The sequence below is a fragment of the Macrosteles quadrilineatus genome, unplaced genomic scaffold (genome assembly GCF_028750875.1).
Source record: "Macrosteles quadrilineatus isolate MER2022 unplaced genomic scaffold, UCM_ALF_1.0 Scaffold_6__1_contigs__length_79288215, whole genome shotgun sequence".
Classification (NCBI taxonomy): domain Eukaryota; kingdom Metazoa; phylum Arthropoda; class Insecta; order Hemiptera; family Cicadellidae; genus Macrosteles; species Macrosteles quadrilineatus.
In genome coordinates, this window is record NW_026542599.1 from 34,938,082 (window position 1) to 34,963,324 (window position 25,243).

At 36.0% G+C, this 25,243-nt stretch overlaps 1 protein-coding gene across 1 annotated transcript in view; it reads left to right on the plus strand.

Moving 5' to 3' along the window:
- Positions 1 to 5,883: 5,883 nt before the first annotated feature.
- Positions 5,884 to 25,243, plus strand: part of LOC128996892 (xaa-Pro dipeptidase) — a 275,430-nt gene continuing 256,070 nt past the window's right edge. The window contains exons 1-2 of the mRNA XM_054422419.1: positions 5,884 to 5,941; positions 11,543 to 11,717. Of these exons, the coding sequence (XP_054278394.1) occupies positions 5,919 to 5,941; positions 11,543 to 11,717 (198 nt within the window). The 5' untranslated portion in view covers positions 5,884 to 5,918. The remainder of the gene's footprint in view (positions 5,942 to 11,542; positions 11,718 to 25,243) is intronic.

Sequence of the window (25,243 nt, forward strand, 5' to 3'; positions counted from 1 at the left end):
AAAATAATATTAGACCTAGTCATTAGTCCAAAAAAGAAACATAAACATAACCTAAAATACATCTAGTTAAGTTTGCTAACAGCAACAGCAAGTTTGTTTAACATGCAGCCTTGTAGCCCCTTATAGCCTTGTAGGCATTGAATAATAGGAGATTTAACAAAATTCCGGATTTATGAATATTTTACCTTTGCTACTATGCAATTTTTTACGAATTTTCAAATCTGACTTTCAAGGTGAACACGGCATTTTCCTAGGAAATGCCAGAGCCCTAGGTATAATAATCATGCAATGAATGACCCCTTTTGCACGCGATTGATAGACTAATTTTATTACTGTACAAAATAATTAAACAAACATTTCAATATGTTTGAAGAGAGTGAAAAAGAACGCAATAATTAATGTTTATAAAAATAGTTATTCTTTTTGGTATTTCTTTCATCCTATTATCAATCGATCGATAATAACGTCTTCAAGACGTCCAAAAATAATGATGAGTGTTGGATAGGTGTAGAACGTTGAGATAGATTATAACTATTGCTCAAGGGGTGTAGAGTGGATTGTGATGAGCTGTGTGTACCTTTTTTACTGACTAATATCATAGACTAACCAACACTAAGGGAGTATGTTTTATCTATGCTAATATCAACTGTTTCATTATCATTATAGTCAGGGTCTAATATACATACAGAGTTTGTTTATATAACTCGGGTAAGAGTTATTGTTTATGATTCTTTAGTTTTATTTGGTTAAACGAGTTTTTAAATAGCTGAGACACAAGAAACAAATTGTAAACAAAACAAGACCTCTACAGTGCACTGGACGTATGAAGAAAGAAAACCGTAGCTTTATTAGGTTATTAACATTGCGCAGTTCATGCACTATTTATTTTTCAAATGTAACTTGAATAATAAAAAAAAACATTCATTTGGTTTAACTAAAATATTGGTTTGATTGAATAAAAAATAAAAAAAACATTCATTTGGTTTAACTAAAATATCGGTTTGATTAACATAAGTAGTTTATACTGGCCAACTATCCGTTCTACTTAATGTAAAAAAATTAAGCAGCACCTAAATAAAATACAAATATAAACAGTATTTGTTAATTATTATGTCTTTTATTGCTGACAATATTCCCGTGGTGGAGCACGGGCTGTTAACTAGTTTCCTTAATACTAAGCATAAGACGACATTAATACAATTTTTTCTTTAAGTCTTTTAAGGTATGTACATACGTTTTATAAAGTATGGAGATAAATAAATCAATTAAAAAATTAGGTTTCTTTAAAAACGTTCTCGTTAAAATTGCACATTTGGCTAAGTTAACAAAAATGGGCAATTAGTATTTTCTGTTAGCTTTAACTATCAAACTATCTGGGTTTAAATATTTGCAAGCATTGCGAATTTGTTAGACTTGATTTCGGGTTATTACTGTATAATCTATGTTATGATTATTACTAAATTTTAGGTGTAAAAATAAATTTCAATAGGTATTTTATCAGTAAAATCTTGAGAAAATCAGTCAGTACACGTATTGATAATGTGATGTTTGAACTAACTCCTTACTCAACTGAAATACAAGCTACCTTCATACAGATCTGTACTGCAAAAAGTATTATCAGCTTGAAGGTGTCAATAAATACGATAGTTCTATAAAATCACCATGATAATAAAACCATAAAATTATTTTTATTCGTTGAACCTCTTCAATGATGGTTCCTTACACTGAAACCTAAATTTAACTATACTGTCTGTATATTACTTGAGCTATAAATAAATTAAATAAAACTTTATATCCATTTCAATAGTAAAAATAAGTTCGAATTTCCGAATAAATTTTATCTTAAGTAATTTTTCATATCGCTGTGTCATACACTCAGCCTTTCAGCCATGAGGTTTTCGATTGTCGTCACTATAACTTGTAAGTCAAGTTGTACTATAACTAATAGTACAGTACAAGATGACGTAATGAAACATAGCATTGCACAATACAATGACATGTCACAATAGTAACTCAATTATTATGTACAGCGTCATAGTAAGTGTTTACTTGTTTGTATGCTGTGGCTGTACATAATTTTGGTTCTTTCTTGTGTAAAGAGTATGGTATGTTAATAGATCGCTAGTTTTACTAATAGTTTTTAATAGTCAGTTTTTATGGAAACATTCGAGATTTAGAGGATACAATCTCGCCCTTAATTGGGACGATTGGGTAATAAAAATCGATTCATCAATAAAAAATGTGTTCATAAAGTAGTATTTTAGTCAAAGTTAGCACAGTATTGCAAAACGAACGTTTTTTTATGAACATAATAACACAAACAAATCGTTATAGTATCTTGTTTTACAATGTTTATGAGAAATGTAATAGTGTTGGCAATACTACAGTAGTTGTTAAATTTAGAACGAGATAAAATGGCTGATAAACAAATGTAAACATGTTGCATTAGTATAGTGTGGATCAGTCTCCCCTCCACTCCAACACGGCGAGTCAGTTCACTAGGGTGACGTCACAGTCGTGATGTTACGGGGTGGAGTAACCTTGAGTAGATATCACTCCGCGTCTTCTTCCAAAACATATTGTTTACCTTTATCAATCTCTGAAGAATTTTCAGTAAACGTTTTATAAACAACTGTCAAATAAGCTGTAACGCTTGTTCATGTATAGGTTTTAGGATTTAAACGTTTCTAAAAGGTTACAAAAAGTGTCGGTCTGGCGAACTATTTGACGCGCAGCAAGGAATTGGCGGGCGCAGCACGTGAACGTTAGCAAAACAATAACAGACCGTCTGGTCGTCTGACCCATTCAATATCCAGTTTCAGTGGAGTGAAGACGTGTGTGTTTTTGTTTCGTAAAATGCCAAGCATCGAAGAAACGTGTGTGTTATCTCCAGCAAACGCTTCTACTACTCAAGACTTCTTGTCCCGTGACATGGAAGAACTCGTGTCGGAAATGAAAGAAAACCTGCGATTAACGGGATACAAATCTAAACACGCTCAAAGGACTTCCAGACCTTCACCTTACCAAATTCCTAGTCGGTGGGGGGACAGCAATTGCAAAACCTGCATGTTGTCTTCCAAGTGTAGTGTACATTCGTGTTATAATAGGAAATCGAAAAGTGCAGAATCGGACGATCCATACGAGTTGCTACAGGACTTGATACGTGACGGCAGCCTAATCAAGGAAGCGGTCCGTAGACTTCAGCACGGATTTTGGCCCAAACAGAGGTATATGTACGATTCTGACGACGATTCGTCTAGGAGCCCTATGAAGCTGTGTCAACAATGATACGGCGTAGGACGGATAACCGAAGTTCCTCAACATTTCCAGATCTGTCTGCTCTACGGAGTCTCAGCTGGAATTCCTGCTACACGCAACAACCGAATTTAGTCCAGTGTTTTGCTGTTCGTTGTTGTTATTGTGATACGAGTTTGGTGAAGTCAAGTGAGTTTGCTGTCGCCAAAGGAGCTGGGTGGAGCTGTGCCAGGATATGAGGGTAACTTATCATCGACCCTAGGGTAGTCAGTGTAGACCCAGTGCAATTTTACGCTTAATAAATTAATGTCCTTCACGTCTCATTAAATATTTGTCAGAATATGTAACTTATATTTCATCTGTTTGGTGGATTACAAATCATTCAGTGATTTATATTGCTGTATTTTAGTTCATTACAAACAATGTTTTTGATTAATAAATAACCTTTTGTTTAATTCTTTTGAAGTTAGGCTTAATATTATAAGTTTTTACAAATCTCAGATAACTTAGGATAATAAGTTATGACTTAACCTATAGCCTACCGGTACATACATAACTTACAAACTGTTTTTAGTTTCAATATTATTAGCTTACATAACTTAAAGCAAGTGGAATTTTAGACCAAACTTGCAATTTAGGCTATCTTAACTTAATTCCTCAACTTAGACTCAAATCTTCAAATCAATAAACTCTCAAAATTAATAGGACTTAAACTTATTAAAACAATTCGACCAGCTATTTCCCAAATAAAATGTTATTAAATTCAGTAAAGCCTTGCACTATGTTTTTTTAGTTGTGGATTTAGCTGAATTGTATTTTAAATGAATTTAGTACGGTAATTAAACCAAAGTTTGGCTAGTCAGTAGTCTCATTTTCATTGTGTAACTTGTATATTTATTTTTTGAGCAGTTCATACAATACCAGAGCACATCAGCTACAATTACTCAATTGGTCCTTAGGAGGCCTTACTTGTACATTACCTATGTAAGCTTAACTTTTAAATCAAATTACATTTCACGATGTCCTAAAAGTCCATTCTATTCCTGAAGTGAAACCTTTAATATTTGGCATGGTAGCCTAATAATTGTGTATAAACATATTAAACTTATGTTTCATCATTGTAAATAAGTTTTAGTCACAAATTAATCTTAGTTTTTCATGGGGAATTGTTTTCATCCTAGCATTTGTATAGGGTCCTTACTGTGGATGATAACCTAAGTTGTTTTTATAGACTGTATTAAATAAACTCAAAGCTCATTTTGGTTTTGGAAGACATTTTTGTAACTGTACCAGTGTATTGAATTAGGGTTTCTTGTGTTTTAGAGTAGGCCTATCGTGTTTTCATAAGTTGATTTCCTTGGTATCTTTTGCTCCAATTATAAGTTAACTTATTGGCGAACTTAACATATTCCCTTGACCCATCAGGTCAGTGTAGGTACCTACTTATTTGGCTTTTAGAATGTTTTTCAAAATTGTGTGTTTTATCTGCATAAGTTACTGTTAGGTGGTACCTACCTATTACCTATTATAAACTTACCGTAACTTATTGCAAATGAATTATCTGGATTTTCCATCATTTAAATAACTTAAGTAGCCTAAATGTAAATTGGAATACAAGTTAAGTTGTTGGTTAGTCAATGGTTGGAGAAGTAACTTAATTACAAGTAAAGGTCAAAACAACAGTAACTTACTTATTTAACAACAGTTTGTTGACTATGTTTGTAACAACACAAGTTAAAAATAGGCTATAGCTAAATAACTTACCTATGGAAAAGCGGTTTTATCAGAAATTACTTGAATTAATATCAACATACATTTTTTTCTTTGTAGCCTATTCAAGTCATATTTTTACAAACTTTTAGATTGTTGCATTTGATTTAGATTATAATATAGGTATACCTCGCATGTGTTGAACTTAATTGCAACAGTTTTTTGCATTTTATATTATTTAAGAAAATGTAGTATGATTAATTTACAAACACAATGTAATTTGTTACAAAACTGACAATTTCAGAGTAAAATATGAAAAATTTCATGTTCTGATTTCTAAGTATTTAAACTTGTGCATGTTTTAATGCATTTAGTATAATTGTTTAAGTTTTTACTAAGTTAAAAAAATAAAATGGCATTTCAGATGATATAAGAATTTTTATTTCCCCTTAACTCTTAACTTATTTCTAAGTTGTTTTATAGACTGTAAGATAACTTAAAACTCAAAGCTCATTTGGTTTTGGAAGAGGTTTTTGTAACTCTACCAGGGTATTGAATTAGGATTTCTATTTTCACACAATATGAGTTAGAAACTGCCTCAGGTAGGGATTTTATTCAGACTAAATTTCAAGAGATTATTTAAAAAAAGAATCCAACTTTATAATCTATTGCTCTGCAATGCACTCATTGGGATAAGTTATTTATAGCATTAAATTATTTTTGCAAATATAACTTACATTACTCAAGTGGTTCATGAACTTAGTAGATTTTCATATTGTCTAAAAATACATGCATTTTCAATAACAAGCAAAGTGCTATTTTGAGAATCGTACAGCATTTTTTTATTCAAACCATTGGTGGAGGATGGTGAATTCCAAAGTACTGTAGACAGATTTTATCTTGAGCTCGGTGGTGCGTCAGCTGACTGCAGTGGCTGATGTGTTTATTCCAAGATGGCTGCCGACGGGGATAACACGTAAGTAAAAGCTTTTCAAACACTTATCAGTTTTTGCTAACCTAAATCTCGGAGTTTGATTTTATGCTAATTATAGGTAATTACACCTTAACAGTACTATATGGACAATGGTATGGTAAGATATTAGTTAGTTAAAGTCGGAATGAACCTAAAACAACTGTATGATTCAAATAACCTAAACGTAATTAATCATGTAAGTTAATATAAGGTATCATACATCTTGTTTGGTACACAATTCGATCACAAACAACTTTTATATAAAAAAATAATAATAATTCATTAACCGTATTTTAATTAAGTTAAAGGGTAGAACTGTCCGTTCTCTTCTTTACGACTGTCATTATAAACCAAGTTTCTTCTTGTAAACAAAACCAATTTGGTTATGTTTACATTTTGCAGACAAAAGCTTTAAAATAATGCACAACTCGTACTTCCGTCGTAATAATCAATATCGGAGGGGGTTCATTACGCGTAATTAAATAGTAAAAATACTTAACTCATTTTTTATGGGGGCACTTAGTCTGAACTTATATTCTTTTAAACATGTTACCTACTCTCTACTGTTAAATAAATAACTGTCCACTCCTTTAATCTACAGTATTGTAATACCTATAGGCCTACTAATTGACTGTGTACAGTACTAGAGCATAGTGATTAAGTGATATCTACAGCAGGATTTTAAGTTAGGCTTTCGTTACTATAAAGCTAATACCAAAGTAAAAATTATAATGTAAAAAAATAGTCATAAAGCCTAATTAATTTATTACATATGGCAAACTCCTATTAATTATTCCCATATGGTTGACTCAAATAAGTTGGATACATACGTTATGGTTCAATCAAATAGTTGGATACATGCGTTATGGTTGACACAAATAGTTGGATACACGTTATGGTTGACTCAAATAGTTGGATACATACGTTATGGTTCAATCAAATAGTTGGATACACGTTATGGTTGACTCAAATAGTTGGATACACGTTTGAGGTTTGATCTATGCAATAGCCTCACAGGCTATACCCATGTTTAACATACTTTTTTATACTGCTTTCTCAATCTCGATGCAAAGATGCAGTTCAAAACAGGGGAATTTAATAAAATCTGAAGTGTCAAAAATAATAATGTTAATAGTTCTCATAAAATATACTGTACCGGTACTGTGATTAGTTAACATGAAGGTAATATTTGAGCTTTTACCCATAGATGAAGTAATATAATATAATTAATATTAATAATATAATATAATTGAAGTAATATAAGTTTTAGCTATTTTACCTGGTGTCCCATAATACCCACACCTAGTTGATCTTTGAACGGCTGCATACCTATTCAAACGAGCTTCGATAGACGTTACTAGGGTATTGTGCAATACTTTTTTGGTGGTATTTTGAAATTCACCCCCCCCCAAATAGGGGTTGCTGGGGGTAGCTTAAAATTTTTAAATGGCAACCCCTATCAATTAGCACATCATTTTAAAGGACTTTAAAAAAGAAATTAATGCCGCAAATCCGACTTTGATACGACGAATTAAAAAAAAAGTTATTGCAAGAAATGCTAGACGTTAATTTAACTGGAACTTAACATTACATCACTTGTTTTTTCATGGATGTAAATGTTTTAATAATCTTCAGTACACGTGACCAGTGTGATGTAAGTTTTCATCACTCATGATTTCATCAACCACCCCCAAATCTAGGGGTTTGTATTTAAATAAATCCAAGCCCACCAGCAATGTTTAGAGTATTATACATCGATGGGGACACCCGGTATAAGTCTTATTATAAAAAAAATATGTTATGCTTGTGTGAGTGACAATTCCATGCAATACATTGATCTGGTAAACATAATATTGCCCTTTTTATTATAATTTACACACAGTTAGAAATAATTGTTAGTAAATTATTTATGATATGCCTAATAATAATTGTTACAAAATTAGTAACACAGTTTCAAATTAGTTCCTCTACCACTTACAGTTTTTAAATCCTATTATAATAGTAAATGTTTTGCAAGTGCAACGGTGACCACTGCTGTTATTTGGTGACAGAGTCTGGTTATTTGTTCACCCAACCGTGAACCGGTAGGAAGACATGAAATTATTATAATCAATATATTAATTACCAGGTCTATAAATTAGGGTTGCGATTTGTGGCGATATTTCCTAGTTTACTCATAGCCTACTTGTTTGATAAAGATAAACAAACACATTTAAAGCGAAAAAAGTAACAAAGAGAAGAGAGAAGATACAATACCTTAACGGAAGAACGTTGCTACACCAAGAAGCGCCTCCTGGGGCAGCACACACAAATCCTGTATTATAATTAATTTGTTACACACGCTAGTTTTAAGGGATAAAGACCTAGGCTACATATTATAAACAAATGTTCTATTTAAACTGCAAGAAAATGTATTGTAAAATTTACATCCTGTTCTTTGAAATGAAACCATAAAAGTAGCACAATACGTAACGAAACAGCAAGTGCGAAAAGATGATCTAAAAGCACAGATCAGATCGAATAGTGGGCATCTACTCTTTGTGCTGTGCTGGGTTGTCGATTCAGGTAGGCTACTGACGACTGACAAGCACATAAAAGCTCTAATAGATACCTACGTGTACGTGATACCAGTGTTTCCCTTGGCAACTAATTACAATATGGTAAGCTAGTGGCTTGTAGGGACATAAGTCCCTAAAAAGCCCGATAATATAAAACAAATTATTTGAATATCCAAGCAAACTCAGAAAATATATTATCCATGTGTCAGAATATAATATCCCTTTACACCATTTCTTTTGTGTAAAAACAGTTAGTTGTTTGTCTTTGTTTGCTTTTGATGATGTTATTTTCAATAAATAATTTAAATCGCTCCATAGGTTTAACTCTGCTAAATGCAGCAAACATATAATTTTTTGTGAATAAATACTTGTTTATTAAGGCAGCATTGTTTTTCTGATTAATGGTGATAAAAAAGGCTTCCCTGATTAGAATTTTGGAAATTGTCTTTGTCAAATTCAATTATCAATCATCAAAATATGTAAAGGCAAATTAAGGTGTGTTGAGGTAAGCTTAGTTCTTGGCCAAAACCGCTAAATTAGCATCCTTACCCAGTTAATATCTAAGTGTATACCTACTCCTTTTGTTAAGGTTTAAAAATTAGTGTTAAGTAAAGGCATCCAATTGACCAAACTTAACCCTAGATTTGTTTCTGATCAACATAACAAAACTAAAAAATTATTGTAAGTTTATGTGGTAAGTTTAAGGGCGATTGACTTTACATATTCCATCGAACAAAATATACCTAATCATCGGCTGATTCCTAAATCTTTTGCGACTGGTTAGGGTTCCATTCCACCATTACCCAGTTTCGTGTTAAACATTCCTTCAACACAACCACGACCTTGAAATTGGAAGAAAAGACTTAGATATTGTTCAGCCATTCTAGTAAGTTCAATCTTTTAGTCTACGTCTACTCCTATGATTCTTCTACTTATCACACGCTTAACTAATTTTTATAATACCCCCGCCGCAGCAAACCTGCAGACTTAGCGAATTTCCATCTGCCTGATTAGATTTAAACTAAAATGTCTCCTTAAAAATATCACATTTATTCCCTATTTAAACAGAATTATTTTAATGAGTACTTAGGTTTGCTGCAACAGGGAGGGTAAAAGTTTTTTTTAATGCAAATTATTAAAAGGTACTGTGGTTTAGTAAGAAATTAATGTATTTTCCAAATTTGATCAAAATATGTTCATAAACAAGCAAACTACAACAGTTGACTTATTCTCCATTAGAATAACATGGGAATTTTAAAATTACAATTTTTTTGAATTTTCTCCAGGCGCATAATAACGCTTCAATATACTAAATTATTTGTTTTTTTAAGCTCTACAAAATGGTTTAAAAAGAAATTGTGAAATTTTGTGTTTTTAGGGTCAAAAATGGGAAAAACCTATTTTTACCCCATAAAACCCCCCATAATCCCCCGTTTCCATAGTCCGATCATGCTGGTTCGCGAACTCATTCAAGGTTATCCTGCCTTACAACTTCAAACCAAATTTTATCAAAATCGGACAAAAATTACTCAAGTTATCGTGCGGATGGACACACACACACACATATATATATAGATTTATAAAAATTTGAACGAATGGTGTTTTTGGCCTCTGGGGACATCAAAATGAAAAAGTAAATCGGTCCCGGGCTTAGGTCTTACCATGAGACCTACGGTAATAGCTACTTCCCCATAGGGAAATTCGCTAAAACTAGATATATTTGATAAGTTGCACAGTGACATAATTTATTTCAACCTTCTAAAATGTAACTAAATAGTCTTAATTATTATAGGTAACGTTATCCCTGGCTTTACATATAGTATACAATACATTGCAGAATTGACTGGCAAATAAGTAATACAAATGTTAATATTGCATACTGGCTTAACGAAAAATCACGATCAGCTGTATTGAAGTAAACAAAAATCTGCAGTAAATGGCTTCGAAAGCTATTCTTATGGAGAACATTTTTTATTACATCTCGTTTTCTGGTAACTTTATGGGAATTCTGCTATTTCTCCCGAGTCTCTGGGGTCAAGACCTTTAATTTAAGACCCCTCCCACTTTACTGCGACTTACCAGACGTCCACAATTTTCTGGTGGATTCGTGAATTCTATTTTTACAGAATATCCCAATCCCAATAATAAGTAAGTACAAAAAAATAGGAATAGAGGTTTAATAAGTCAAAATAAAACGATAAGTAAGAATAATATTTGTTCAAAAAATGCTTCATATTGATGAGATATTTGCCATTTATTTATTTTTTAATTTATATCTCAAAACAATTTTATTAAGGCACTAGCTGATCCCGTTACCCCGTCGGTTTCGCCCTACATAGCTTTGTGTTTTATTTTCACTACTACTATGAACCCTCTGAAGCCGTGACTTTGCTGGCCAATGACCTTTTGCATTTACTTTTACATTATCACATTGTTAGATGTTTTTGAAGAGACTATAGGGAAAGGTCGTAGCCAACACATTATTGTAAAGATAAATAAATAGAATAATTTGTTTTGGCATGAGCAAGGATGTAAAAAAACCTGATAAGCCGTTAACGAAAACGAAAACTATCGCCGTTTTACAACAGTTTGGTTATGGTAGGTAGTTCTTATCAACCGTCGTCGTCTCAGAGACAGACTCCTGACCAAGACTCCTCACGCCGTCGTGGTGTTGCAGGGAGGCAAGGACTCTCCTGATGTTACCTTTGTCTTATACAGGGGATGTTTCTCTATGGGACCACACACATTGTCAGTGCCACGGGAGTTGTTCTCTCTCAACCGTAGTCGTCTCAGAGACAGACTCCTGACCAAGACTCCTCACGCCGTCGTGGTGTTGCAGGGAGGCAAGGACTCTCCTCATGTTACCTTTGTCTGTTCTACAGGAGATGTTTCTCTATGGGGCCACACACACTGTCAGTGCCACGGGAGTTGTTCTCTCTCAACCGTCACCGTCTCAGAGACAGTCTCCTGACCAAGACTCCTCACGCCTTCGTGGTGTTGCAGGGAGGCAAGGACTCTCCTGATGTTACCTTTGTCTGTTCTACAGGAGATGTTTCTCTATGGGACCACACACACTGTCAGTGCCACGGGAGTTGTTCTCTCTCAACCGTCGTCGTCTCAGAGACAGACTCCTGACCAAGACTCCTCACGCCGTCGTGGTGTTGCAGGGAGGCAAGGACTCTCCCGTTCATGATACTGATGTCTCCTTCGTGTTCCAACAGGTAAGGCTCATTGTGTATAATTTTATATATTTTTTTCAATTTTCCATTTGAACTTAGTTTTCTTAAGATGGGGATGTTGTTAGAAAGCTATAACGCTCGGTTTTCGACGTAAGTTTTCAATAAAAGCTTTCCTAAATATTTTAGTTATGCTAATTCTTAGTGTTACATATATATAAGCTTAATGTATTATATATAGTATATGTGATCATTGGTGATCTTGTGATCCAGTAGGCCTAGTTAAATGTCTTCATACAAATAAATCAGCTGTGACGATGCCTCCCACCTCGCCTAGATCACATGACCTCGACCCGTTTCCGTTCCTCTCTCTCTCAGCATCCACCCCTCTTGATTACAACATCGTTGTCACAGTTTAGCAAAATGTAATCCGTTTATTTATTTACAATCCGACTACTTCCCTAGTTTAGATGGTGTCTCTGTTATGGTACAATAGAGACATCACACTGGCGACGAGGTTTTACTGTGAAATGCGTGGTTTTTCGGACAATATAAGTGTTCAATTGCTCCGCTAACCTAGGCCTAACACGTGGTAGTTTTGGAAACCGTGGGACGGTTCTTCAAGAAGAAGGAAGAAGGTAAACTTTGATGTCTACAATCGCCGGGGAGGAAGATTTGGACGTTTCAGTGTTATTTGAACAGGTTAGTGTCGTTCATAACACAAAAACAATGCTAGGGAATGTCGGAGAGTTCGATGTTAGTCAGGAAACGTGGTCTTCTTACGTTGAACGTTTCGAATTGTTTTGTGACTGTAATAAAGTAGAAAATGAAAGGAAAGTTAGTACGTTTTTGACAGTTGTGGGTGTCAAAACTTATACTTTATTGAGAAATTTGTGTACGCCGGATAAACCATCGTCGAAAGAGTTCAAGGATATTGTTAAAACTGTTCAGGATCACTTGTACCCTAAGCCTTCTTTTATCGCAGAGCGGTATAAATTTAGTAAAAGAAATCAGCTTGAACATGAGACTGTGTCGGAGTACATTGCAAGCCTGAAGCGTTTATCAATCCATTGTGAGTTTGGTGCGTCACTAAATGACTATTTGCGTGACCGGCTAGTAAGTGGCATCAAAAGCGAATCAACCAAACAAAGACTGCTGGCAGAAGCGTCATTGACGTACGACGAGGCCGTAAAGATCATTCTATCAGTGGAGACAGCAGAGAAGAATGCGTCGGTGCTGGGGTCCAATGCCAGTGGGGGTCAGCTACAACAGTTGGCGACGTCAAAGCGGTGGAGCGCCGGGGGCGGCTCAAGACAACGTCAACAGCAAGACAACAAAATGCACACCCAAAAACAGATCAAGTGCTTCAGTTGTGGGAATTTAGGGCATGTCTCTAAAGAGTGCCAAAGTTCAGTGAAGTGTTTTTGTTGTGGGAAATCGGGACATGTTTCAAAAGAGTGTCGATTACGGGGTTGTGTGTGCAACAGCTGTGGTAAGAAAAACCACATTTCTAAAGTTTGTAGATCCTCTGTGGGTAAGTCGAAACAAACTAATAACACTAGTCATAAGAGACAAATAAAACATAATTATGTATCAGGGGATCACTCTATTGAGGAGAAAGAGCTCAATATTGAAGACAATTTAGATGGTATTGCTAATTTGTATGAAATGATGTCCACCAACCATAGTGTAGTAGATAGGCCTACCAAAGGTCCAAGTAATTTATTGTCTTTGAGGGTTGATCCAATAAAATTAGAAGTAAATATTGAGGGACAAACTGTAAACATGGAATGCGATACTGGTGCAGCAGTTAGTGTATGTAACTTTGATTTTTACAAAGATAAATTAAGTAAGTTAGCTCTAGAACCATCTGATTTGTCTCTCAGCTCGTATACCAGTGAGCCTATCACACCTATGGGCAAAGTGTGTGTGTCAGTAGCTTATCAAGGGGTTAAGCGTAAACTAGATTTGTATGTGGTGAAAAAGGGTGCTCACCCGCTGATGGGGCGGGACTGGCTTAAATCATTAGGGGTTGAAATATCATTCAAGTCCCCTGAATTACTGGGAATAAGTAAACCTAACTTAAATACAGTAACTGATGATGAAACTTTTGTTGTAAATTGTGTAAATAAACTTGTTAAGGAATTTCCTGAAGTATTTACAGATGAGTTAGGGTTGTACAAGGGTGACCTAATCAAACTTAAAGTAAAAGAAAATGCTCAACCAAAGTATTGTAAGCCTAGGCCTTTACCTTTTACCTTGAAGTCCAAGGTTGAAGCTGAACTGCAGCGTTTAGTAGACGCAGATGTTTTGAGCCCAGTTGATACTACTGAGTATGCGACACCAATAGTAGCTGTTTTGAAAAAATGTGGTTCTGTTCGCATTTGTGGTGATTATCGGGCACTAAATAAAGATCTAGAGTTGGAACGGTACCCGTTGCCTAGAATTGAGGAGTTGTTTACTGAATTGCAAAAGGGTGAAAGATATAGTAAAATAGACCTAAGCCAGGCCTATATGCAGCTTAAGCTAGACGAGTCATCGCAAAAATTGTGTACTATTTCTACCCATAAGGGACTCTTTTCTTATAAAAGGTTGCCGTATGGCGTGAATAGTGGTCCAAGTATTTTTCAAAAAATAATTGATCAAACCTTACAAGGCTTAGAAGGTGTTGTAACGTACCTTGACGACATACTCATATCAGCACCTGATAACGAGACCCATGTAAATAGATTGAGGGAAGTATGTAAACGCCTTTCCTCAAACGGTTTCACAATTAAGAGGGAAAAATGTGACTTTTTCGCAAAAAAGTTAGAGTACTTGGGGTTTGTGTTGGATAAAAATGGTTTATATCCAAGTAAAGCTAAGGTCGAAGCTATCGTTGAAGCGCCTGTGCCGCAAAATGTTACGCAAGTTAAAGCCTTCGCAGGGCTAGTACAGTATTATGGTAAATTCGTGCCTAATTTGAGTGGTACTATGAGTCCATTATACAACCTGTTGAGGAAAGACGTTCCTTTTAATTTTGATAAAGCATGTGTGGATGCCTTCAATAAAGTCAAAGAGTTGTTATCAACAGCGCCAGTTCTGGCACACTATGATCCCTGTTTACCCATAGTCTTGACTGTAGACGCAAGTTCTACAGGGTTGGGATGTGTATTAAGTATAATAGATTCTTCAGGCATTGAACGCCCAGTCTCTTATAGTAGCCGTACGCTTAATTCAGCAGAGCGTAATTACTCCCAAATAGATAAGGAGGCTACAGCCGTAGTTTTTGGAGTAAAGAAATATCACCAATATTTGTACGGTAGGCATTTTACCCTCAAATGTGATCATAAGCCTCTGTTAAGTATTTTTGGAAGTAAAAAGGGAATCCCTGTGTTTGCTGCAGGCCGACTGCAACGGTATGCATTGTTCTTGATTGGTTACACATTTGATATTATATATGTCAAGTCTGATGAAAATAGCGCTGACGCTCTGTCACGCTTGCCGCTAAATGTAAAACACAAAGATTCATCAGAAGATGAATTAGCATGGTTAGGGACGTATTTGCACTGTGTAATGGAAAGTTCAGTTCCCCTCAATTGTGAAGTTGTCAAAACAGAAACTCAAAAAGATCCACTCTTAAGAAAAGTATTTAATTATGTTATGAATGGTTGGCCAAATTTTTTAGAAGGAGACGATAGGGAATTACAAGCGTTCTATCAAAGACGGGATGAGCTAACAATTGAATGTGGCGTTATCATGTGGGGGTATCGAGTTGTTGTGCCTAAGTCCCTACAGGAGTTTATTTTAAGAGACCTTCACGTCTCACACATGGGTATCGTAAAAATGAAAGGTGTTGCCCGCAGTTATATTTATTGGCCGGGTATTGATTCGGATATAGAGCGCCTTGCAAACAGTTGCTCATCCTGCCTTTTAGAGCGACCTAGTCCAGCAAAAGCAGAATTACATGTGTGGCACTATCCTAGTAGACCATGGGAGCGTCTTCATGTAGATTATCTTGGTCCGTTTAAAGGGAAAATGTACCTAATAATTGTTGATGCTCACTCGAAGTGGCTTGAGGTTTTTGAAACCGCCTCAACTTCTGCCCATCTGGCTATTGACAATTTAAGATCTTTATTTGCACGGTTTGGTTTACCGTTAGCGATCCACAGTGATAACGGTCCCCCATTTAATTCTGCCGAATTTCAAAAGTTTCTTACAAGTAATGGAATACGTCATACAACAAGTGCTCCATATCATCCTCAGTCAAATGGCCAGGCTGAGAATTCAGTAAAGTATGTAAAAACTAAACTGCGCAGTGCTCTTAGAGATAATGTAAATACATCGTTAGCTTTAAGTAGGATGCTTTTTGATTATCGTAATTCAATCCATGCAACCACTAATGAAACACCAGCTAAATTGATGTTTGGTAGAAATCTTAGAACTAGGTTTGACTTACTGAGACCTAATCTCAGTGAAAAAGTAGCTGAAAAGCAAGAGAAACAAAAGTATTACTTTAAGGGTAAAAGCACTAGATATTTGTACATAAATCAAGCTGTCTTAGTAAAGGATTATCGTTCAGGTAATAATAAATGGGTAGAGGGGGTGGTAATTAAAGCAATCAGTGATGTTATGTATATAGTAAAATTAGCATCAGGTGTCTTATGGAAGAGACATATCGATCAGTTAGTTCCAATTGACACAGGTGAATCAGATGTAAATAAGCAGACTAGTAGTGTCAAAGAACAGCTGACAGTTGAGCGACCGTGTCAATCAGCTGATGAGGCAGCCATGTATCCTGCCACCCCTACCACCACTCCTAGTACCTCTTCCGTCACTCCACACACTATAAGACCTCATGACATAACATCCTCTCACGTTACACCTCATCGACCGTGTGCTTCACACATTCCAGATTTTGAACCTGTCTATTCCCCAGTTACAAATGCTAAATCTCCAGCTGGTCTTGTAAACAAGAGCCTCCCTTCACCTTGTTTAGTCAGGCGTTCACAAAGAGAGCGCAAGCCAATTGATAGGCTTAACTTGTAGTTAGGCTATTTAACTATGTTATTTCTATGTGTGTATTCCTCTATTCTTATCGCTAATAAGTTAGGCTACTTGTTTGTATTTTAATGAACTGTGACAATTTCATTATTTTGAATTTTTATGTCAGTTTTCAATTTGTTCCAAATTTGGCAGGAAGGTGTTACATATATATAAGCTTAATGTATTATATATAGTATATGTGATCATTGGTGATCTTGTGATCCAGTAGGCCTAGTTAAATGTCTTCATACAAATAAATCAGCTGTGACGATGCCTCCCACCTCGCCTAGATCACATGACCTCGACCCGTTTCCGTTCCTCTCTCTCTCAGCATCCACCCCTCTTGATTACAACATCGTTGTCACAGTTTAGCAAAATGTAATCCGTTTATTTATTTACAATCCGACTACTTCCCTAGTTTAGATGGTGTCTCTGTTATGGTACAATAGAGACATCACACTTAGTTACAGTCTTGCGTCACACTCCTCGTACTACAAAACTTTTTAAAAGCAGTTGACGGTATTTCTACCCTATTATTTACCTTTTACCCTTCCATTTGCTCGTTCTCATAGGCCTCAAAGACCTGTCCATAAGTGAAGATTTTTCTCACGATAATCGACTTTTCTTTATATACTACAAGCAAAGTTTTGTCATCGCAAGACCATGGGGATTTTACAAGCTGTGATTAGTCGGCCACAAGGACGTAGAGGTCAAGGGGTCAGAGAATCTGTAAAGGCTAGTACTCACTAGGACACCCGGTCGCTTATCAACCGGCGATCTGGTTGACGAGCGACCAAATTGCACAAATATCGCCGTGTGTGTACGTGTCTGTCAATTTGGTTGACGGCGATTTGTAGGTTGCCAGGCAACTTTTTGGTTTTCGGACATGTATCGAAAACCTGGGGGTTTCCGATCAACCATTTTATCGCCAGGCAATCAGATTTCTCAAAAAACTAGAGTGTGTACGCTTCAGCGACCAAGTTGAACAACTAAAGACGGCTAGCGCATGCGCAGTACAACGAAAAATGAACTGACGAAACAAAACCATGCTAAAATCTCAATCTGACGTCCTTTTTTTCTATGTGAGGTGTCACGGGTGTCACTGGTTGCTTAGTATGACGGAAACTGTCATCTGACATAAGTAAATAGTTCTTAAAATCTTGAGGATTTTAAGTCGAAAAGCTCGTAGGAGTGCCAATGTGGCTGGCTGTAACTATTTCTACTTTAAAGCCACCCTTTAACCCAAAATCTTCTAAACAATTTCTTTCTTCTTCTCTACTTCCCACAGTTTTTAATATAATCAAAACTTCGGCAGCTATTTCCTCTCCGTCGGGGGCATGGTGTTGTCATTGAGGTTCACACTTTGATAGGCTTAAGCGTGAACCAGAACAAAACAAATTGTCTATCCCCACCAAATTTTGATTGATTTCCAGCTTGGTTGAAAGTGCTAGGTATCCTAGTGTGTACCACCCAGCAATAAAACGTTCAATCATCAACTTAGTCGCTCGTCAACCAGGTCGCCGGTTGATAAGCGACCGGGTGTCCTAGTGAGTACTAGCCTTAACGAGATAACAACAGTTGTATCTGCGATGGGTTTGTCAACAGAGACAAACAAGTAAACAAACCTCTCGCGGAGCAACAAACGGTGAAATTCCACGGACCGAGATCTCAAAACACTTTAATCTGGCTGAATCAGATCTCAGTAACAAAACAAAAACCGTAGCCTAAACTCTTTCTTAGTTCGTATAGACTTACGCGTCAAAATGGAAAACGGCATTAGAAGTAAGGGGTAGTTATGCTCTTGTGATTTTTTTGTAAAATAGATGTTTAGATTTCAACAGATGATTACGACTTTATTTTCCCACACGGTTCGGAAAATTCGTCGTTGGATTGTGTCCTCAAATATTGTCAACACACTGAGGGATGGCTCTGGTCATTGAATACCATACTGTACCACAGAAAACATACTACTATGTGACTGTACCTATAAGATCTTCATAAAAATAGAAAACAGAAACTCGGATTAGTTATTTTGCTAGTCGTGTAGGTAAAGGTAGTGTCTGGTGCTAGTTAATTCATTGCAAGAGGAAAGAGTAGGTTTGATTCATGATGTTAATTTGATGTTTACTGGGTTTGTTACTTTACTTAACATGTCAGTAATTCCATAATAACTGGCAATGAATATCACATAGAAAAACACTTATTCTATTTTCTGCTGCACCCAGAAGTTAAGTTGTCTGCGAAGCTTTTGTGTAAGTTTTTACCAGTTCCTACTCCAACTTCCACCGGAAGTAGCGGAAGTGTGAAGGGAGTGATTTCTTTCCACCGATAATGAGGACGTCTTTTGTCTCGTAGTTTAGTCACCGTGGTCTGCTCTCTCCACCTCTTTCTCTATTGTGATGTTATGTAACTCTGTGTTCAATGGGGTTAGTCAATTCAATTTGTTTGATAGAAACCATGGAATAAAGGTTGGGGAAAGCTTATAGACCTACTCATTTGCTTATAGCTACACTTATAGTCTTTAAAAGTGAAATTTGGCATTTTCTAGTTTATATACGTTTGTGTGTAGGTCGGTAGACTAACATGAACTTTATAATACCCCTTGTTAATTTCTTAAAAGAAACTGTATACAAACATAGGTCAACCACTAGTTTAAACATAAGTATATACAGAAAAAAAACTTGTGTGTAACGTAAAAGAGGATTCAGTCATAAGTTGCGGTGAGTCACCCACAATGAAGTAAGCATTGCTCATTGCTCACACATGCTCGTTATCAATGATATAATCTAGCACAAAGAGTAATAAAATGCAAGTGCACTTAGCCTTGTAGGACAACACGGAACCATCGATGTATAATAACTCCCTATAATGTAGAGTTATTATAAATCGATGCATGGAACAGTTTATGTTGAGGGATCTGTGTAATTAAATTCGATCACGAGAGTTGAAATCACCAGTATGGGACTTATGAAGACCTTTTGATCTGGTCATAGATAAGATTATCAAATTTATTCGACGCCGACACCCAGGAATGTGCATGTTTTAAGGCAAAGTACTGAATGAAATGAAATGAAATGAAATGAAAAATGTCTTTATAGGCGAAGTTAGGACTAGCAAGTCAGACCACTTAACCTCTAAAACATAAATAAACTATCCACTTTATAAATAAAATTAAATAATCTAACGTACCATATTATAATATGTTGAAATTAAATTTAAACCCAAAAAGTCCATTCACACAAGCCGCCAACAACCCGCCACACCAGCGCCAGAGACTCATTCATGCCTGCTACTCAAAATCATAGATTTTATCTCTGCCCCAAACCTTGCACGGTTCTCTATGGATTTTATATGGTCAGGAAGAAAACTCCACATTAGAATTGCAGATAATAAAAAAATTTATTAAAAACTGTTGACCGGTGAATTGGTGTAGATAAAAGAAGAGAGCCTCTACAAGTGGAACGGGTACTGATGTCAGAAATGAAATGGAAGTTATCTGATAAATACTTAGGAATTTTACTGTTGATAATGGAGTGTAGAAGACGGAGGGTGTGAAATTCCCGAAGTTAATTTAGCCTCATTAATGAAAGCAGGTTGAAATATGGAGTCACATGGTCATATCGTCTAAGGCCAAATATGAATCTGATACAGGAATTCTGCTCTCGCTGATGTCTCCTAGAAACTTCATTAGTCATGTCATTGATCACACCATCACAGTAGTTGAAATGAGTCAAGATGAGAGTTTTTACTAACATGATTTTCAAGTTCAGTGAGCTAACTAAGAATAAGATCATCTGGTTCCTCAGCCAAATCAATTTTTGGGTGTCCCAATGATCAGGGATAGCTGGTTTTTCTCATGATCGATTAGACAACCTTCTGATTGCGATTACCAGTCAAGCACCATATCCACTCAGCAAGTAAACTACTGTACTTCAATCAATGATTTGGCTAATCCTACAAATAATATGCCCTTGATTTGAATCATATATCGAACAGATAATCAAGAATGTGTTGGTTTGTGTAAAACCATGAATACTCTTACCGTATTTTAATTCATCTCTAGAGCTTAAAATGAGGTGTAATTTTCAGGGAGTAAGACAACCACCACTTTTCTGTTGTAGTGGAAATGTCGCAACTGAAGTAATCGTAATACATCATCCATTACGCACTCCGTTCTGGTGATAACCACAGTTTCTGTCACTTATCACTAGTGATTGCAGCGTAACCGGAAGTGTCGGTTGTTTTGTCACTGCCGGAAGTTGATAGCAGTACATTGTTGTTGTAGCTACAAAGTTTGACCTTTTCCCTTGACAATTGGGTTTTTAAGTCAAACTATACTGAAAGACCATATTGTTGTTTTTTTTTCAAATCAGTTTCACAGGTTTCACAGCAACAAAGTTCCATTGCAATAGAGATCCCACCAGGTAGACATACAATGTATTTGCGCTAGTCAGTTTTGTGACTTTTAAACAAATAAATCATAGTGTGGCTTTCTTAGAGAGATTTCTGATTCTGAGACAGTTCTCGTAAGGGATTTGTCTTGTTTCAACTTCATTGGTGATTCTACAGTTGAAAGTGGGTTCCGAACCCCTGGGTCACGGCATCACATAGCAAATAGCCACACACAGTGAGATTTGAGCTACTCTACTACTAGTAGTAGTAGATAAGCATTTCAGTCTCTATAACCACTAGATCAGTCGCACCCCACACTGTTAATCAGAATAATGTGTTTAGTTCGATAAGCCTTTTGACCGATAAGATATTTTCCCGAATCTCCAGTTAACAGACGTGTTAAAATCAATGAAACATAATGTTGACGTTCCTATCAATTACAAAATGTTCTTTAAATTACAAAAAATTATTTTCGTAAATTTCTAAATTATCTTCTCTTTCTAAATAATAAATTGTCTACCCTCTTTATTTATGACTTTTTGTGGTGTTTGACGACAAATGGGCTAATCTTTTACCGGACTTTGTGATATAATTATGTTTGTTCCAAGCTTGATTATTTCGCAACAAAAACATTTCAAGCGACCTTGACTCCGAGTAGTTTTAATCGCAGTGAAATTGTTTGTTTGCATTGTTTTGATAAGAGAATGAATGCCATTCGTCATGTTGTTTGTATTGACACACAATCTTGAATCATCATGAAGGTGTTTGTTGTGAATTCTACTTTGCTTAGTTTAGTGTGTTATATTTGTGCACAATTTATATTTTTCTAGAAAACTAATGTGAAAAATGGTAAATTTTAAAATGTTACAACTATTATGTTTAGTTTTTACAAGGCCTTTTCTTTTCTGGCGTAGACGCCCTAAGTAAAAGCCATTTCTTGTGATGTCGACGTTTACTTAAATATCAACATCCTTCATTTTACCAAGTAACGTCAACTTGACCGTTCGATTAGATAGTATTTGCCTCCGTTTCTATGTTTATCGTGCTATGTTGACAGTGATTGGGTATTTTGTACTTTTGCATGCATAGTTTTTGTAGTATTTGTGATGATGGCTCCAAAGCAGAGCAGGTTAGAGGTTTTGCATACGTTTGCTTTCCCATTAAATTCATGATGTTATACATGTTTACAGTTCCTGAACGACAAATAAGACTTGAATAGGCTGGACAACGAAAACAATTTTATTCTTTTACAGGTGTTTGGCAAAAAAATTCAAATGTTAATTGAATTAGGTATTAAAATAAGAAATTATAGGCCTAATTTATAGTTTTTGATCGATTCAATGTGGTACTTACAGGACTTGAATCTTTGAAAGTGGTCATGTTGTAAAATGTTGATAAAAGCCTTGAGGCTGAACCACATATTCGACAGAAGTAAAAAAAAAAAACAATTATCTTATAAATTAAGCTCAAGATGTACCTAGTTGAAGTTTCATGCAGAAATTTAAAAATTGTAATGGCCATATCTTTTTGAAATAAAATTAAAAATACCTAGATAAGTAGGCTGTGGCTACAATTTTAGAGTAGCAACGATTTACTTGTCGTAATCTTTTCTACTGTAGTTAATTTGTTGACTTTCAACATTACTAAGATGGTTTGATCAATTATATTACGTGTGATCCGACCTTGAGACAGCCGAATAATCGAGACACTACTGTAACCATTCGGTCAGTGTTGCTATCGAGGTCCGCCATGTGTTTGGCGACATCCGTGTGTACCAGTGTACCACAATCGATAGAAAGTGTCTGTCTACCAGCTACCTCAACAGTTTCGACATCAGGTCGGTAGCGGTTGCCGTGGCAACGTTGTTTGTTTGGGTGGCAGAAGGAGGGGGCAACCTAAATAAACAGTGTTGTCTGCTAGGTCAGTCCGTAACCCCCCCCCCCCCCACGCACTAGCCCGCGTGCCAGGTGATGTTTACACACTATCACTATAGTGTGCTCGGACACCCTCTCCCCCTTAATTAGTATATGGAGAGAAAGTAATGTTTTCGTCAATATTTTCTGGTTTAATCCATAGTAGTTAGTAGTTCTTGTGATTATTCTATAAAAACCCAAGATATAACGCTAAAAATCTTATTTTCACTAAAACTGCCTTAACACTTTTGATAGCAATTAATTATGTTATAGTCCCGTTTGTCCTGAACTAAATAGCACAACCCCAACGCTGTAAAGAGTACGGTTCGAATGCCATTTAAATTTCTGTAGTTTTCCTCTAAAACCCATACTATACAGTTTCCGAAAATAAAAAAAAACACACCTAGACCTAGAGATTTATGTTTTAGTACTCACCTACCAAATTTAATGAAAATCGCAGTACAAGTGTGGTCTGTCACTCTGCACACATCCAAACACAATTTTAATGTCAAGGTAATAGGAGAAAGTATATGTCACATTGCTGACACCGTTTATTTATTTTTTTATTGTGTCTTACCTTCACACACATCCTAGAACGCTATGCTGTAGTCCGGAATCGTTTACTTTGCTTCAGACAAGGCCTAGCTTGAGAGTCATAAAGCTTAATTCATTGGTGGTTGGTGGGACTTGAACCCGATACCTCAGGACTGAAGCTGAAGCACCATGCTCTACTAATAGAAAGAACTAAGAAAAAATATATACATAGACCTCTTTTAATCTTTATCAAAAACCAATGTGACGAGTGGTATAATTAGACGTCAAAATTCAACCCTATGAGGCCACTCAAACCTCAGCAGGTTTTTGGCCTCACCAACAACAAGTCGCTACCTTTCTCTGTCCTCCATCTTTGCTCTTAGCTTTCCTGTGTTTCTTTACACCTGGTCCTGTCATCTAGTCGAGGTCTTCCTAGTGGTCGTCTTCCCTGAGGAGGATTTTGAGACACAATCTTACGCATTGTATCTTCCTATCTTCTCTTCACATGACCAGCTCATCTCAGTATCTCAGTCACCTACTTTTTAATTGGGCTATTATGTCTGGGTTTGTATAGATTTCCCCTAGTTCTTTGTTTGTCCTGATTTTCCACACACCATTTTCATTAATGGGATCGTAGATAGTTCTTAGTATTTTATTTTCGAAAACATTTTTTTTTCTTGGGTTCTTCTTCAATGACCAATATTTTCCTGGTCTATGGTCACTCTTCGCTTTTCGATGATAGTTTTCTTTACGAACAGGGGAATGTCATCAATTATAAAATCATTTTACTCTAGTTTTATTGTATTTAAGACGTATACGGGTACACATAGAATCAAGCTCTTCCCATATTTGTAACCAAATCGAAGAGTGGTAAATGAAAACTATCGATGATAAAGCAGTTCCCATGTAGTTTTGTCTTGTCTTGTCACACTGCGCCAGTTGCCGATTCGATCTTGGCTTGCTGCTTTCCAATACTCTGTCACAAAAATTAAAACTAATAGTTCACTGCGGGATTGTAACCTAAGTTTCCCGAAGTTCTGCATTCATCTCCCTGGATTTCCAACACCCGATGTGGGGGGAAATGAGGACTTGAAGATTTTGATGTGGAAATATGTTTTGAAACCCAAGTGAGTCGCTGTTTGTTACGTAAGCTCGGTTATGAGCTTGAGCTCAACAACCTGACAAATATCACTGAATCACAACCAGTTATACAACTGACATCACTGATGTGATGTTTATTATTTATCAGTGACGAAGCAGCGGACATTATGTATTTTATATTTGACTCATAACGGTCTCCACTCTCCACAACATGACTTGGGCCTGGAAAAGTTTTCAATCTTCACAACAGAATTAGGTTTACAACTGTGGTTTAACTGTGGCTACAAGTTGGCCCTAGACAAGTTTCGGTTCCCTCAAAGTCATTTGGTTTACGACTGTGATCTCCGCTACAAGTTGGCCCTAGAAGGGTTTTTGATTTCCACGACAGAATTTGGTACAACTTGGAATCCATTGCACAACGTTGTTACAAAAGTTGTTGATTGGGTTGGTAACTGGATTTTGCTGGCCTTGATTCGGATTGAATCTAGCATCAAAATCATTAGTTTTAGCCAACGATTCTAATTTATTATTTATTCTACTCATTTTGTACCTCACATTACGCACCCTTGTGTGTCGTAGGTACATAATTTAGTTTATATAAGGTGC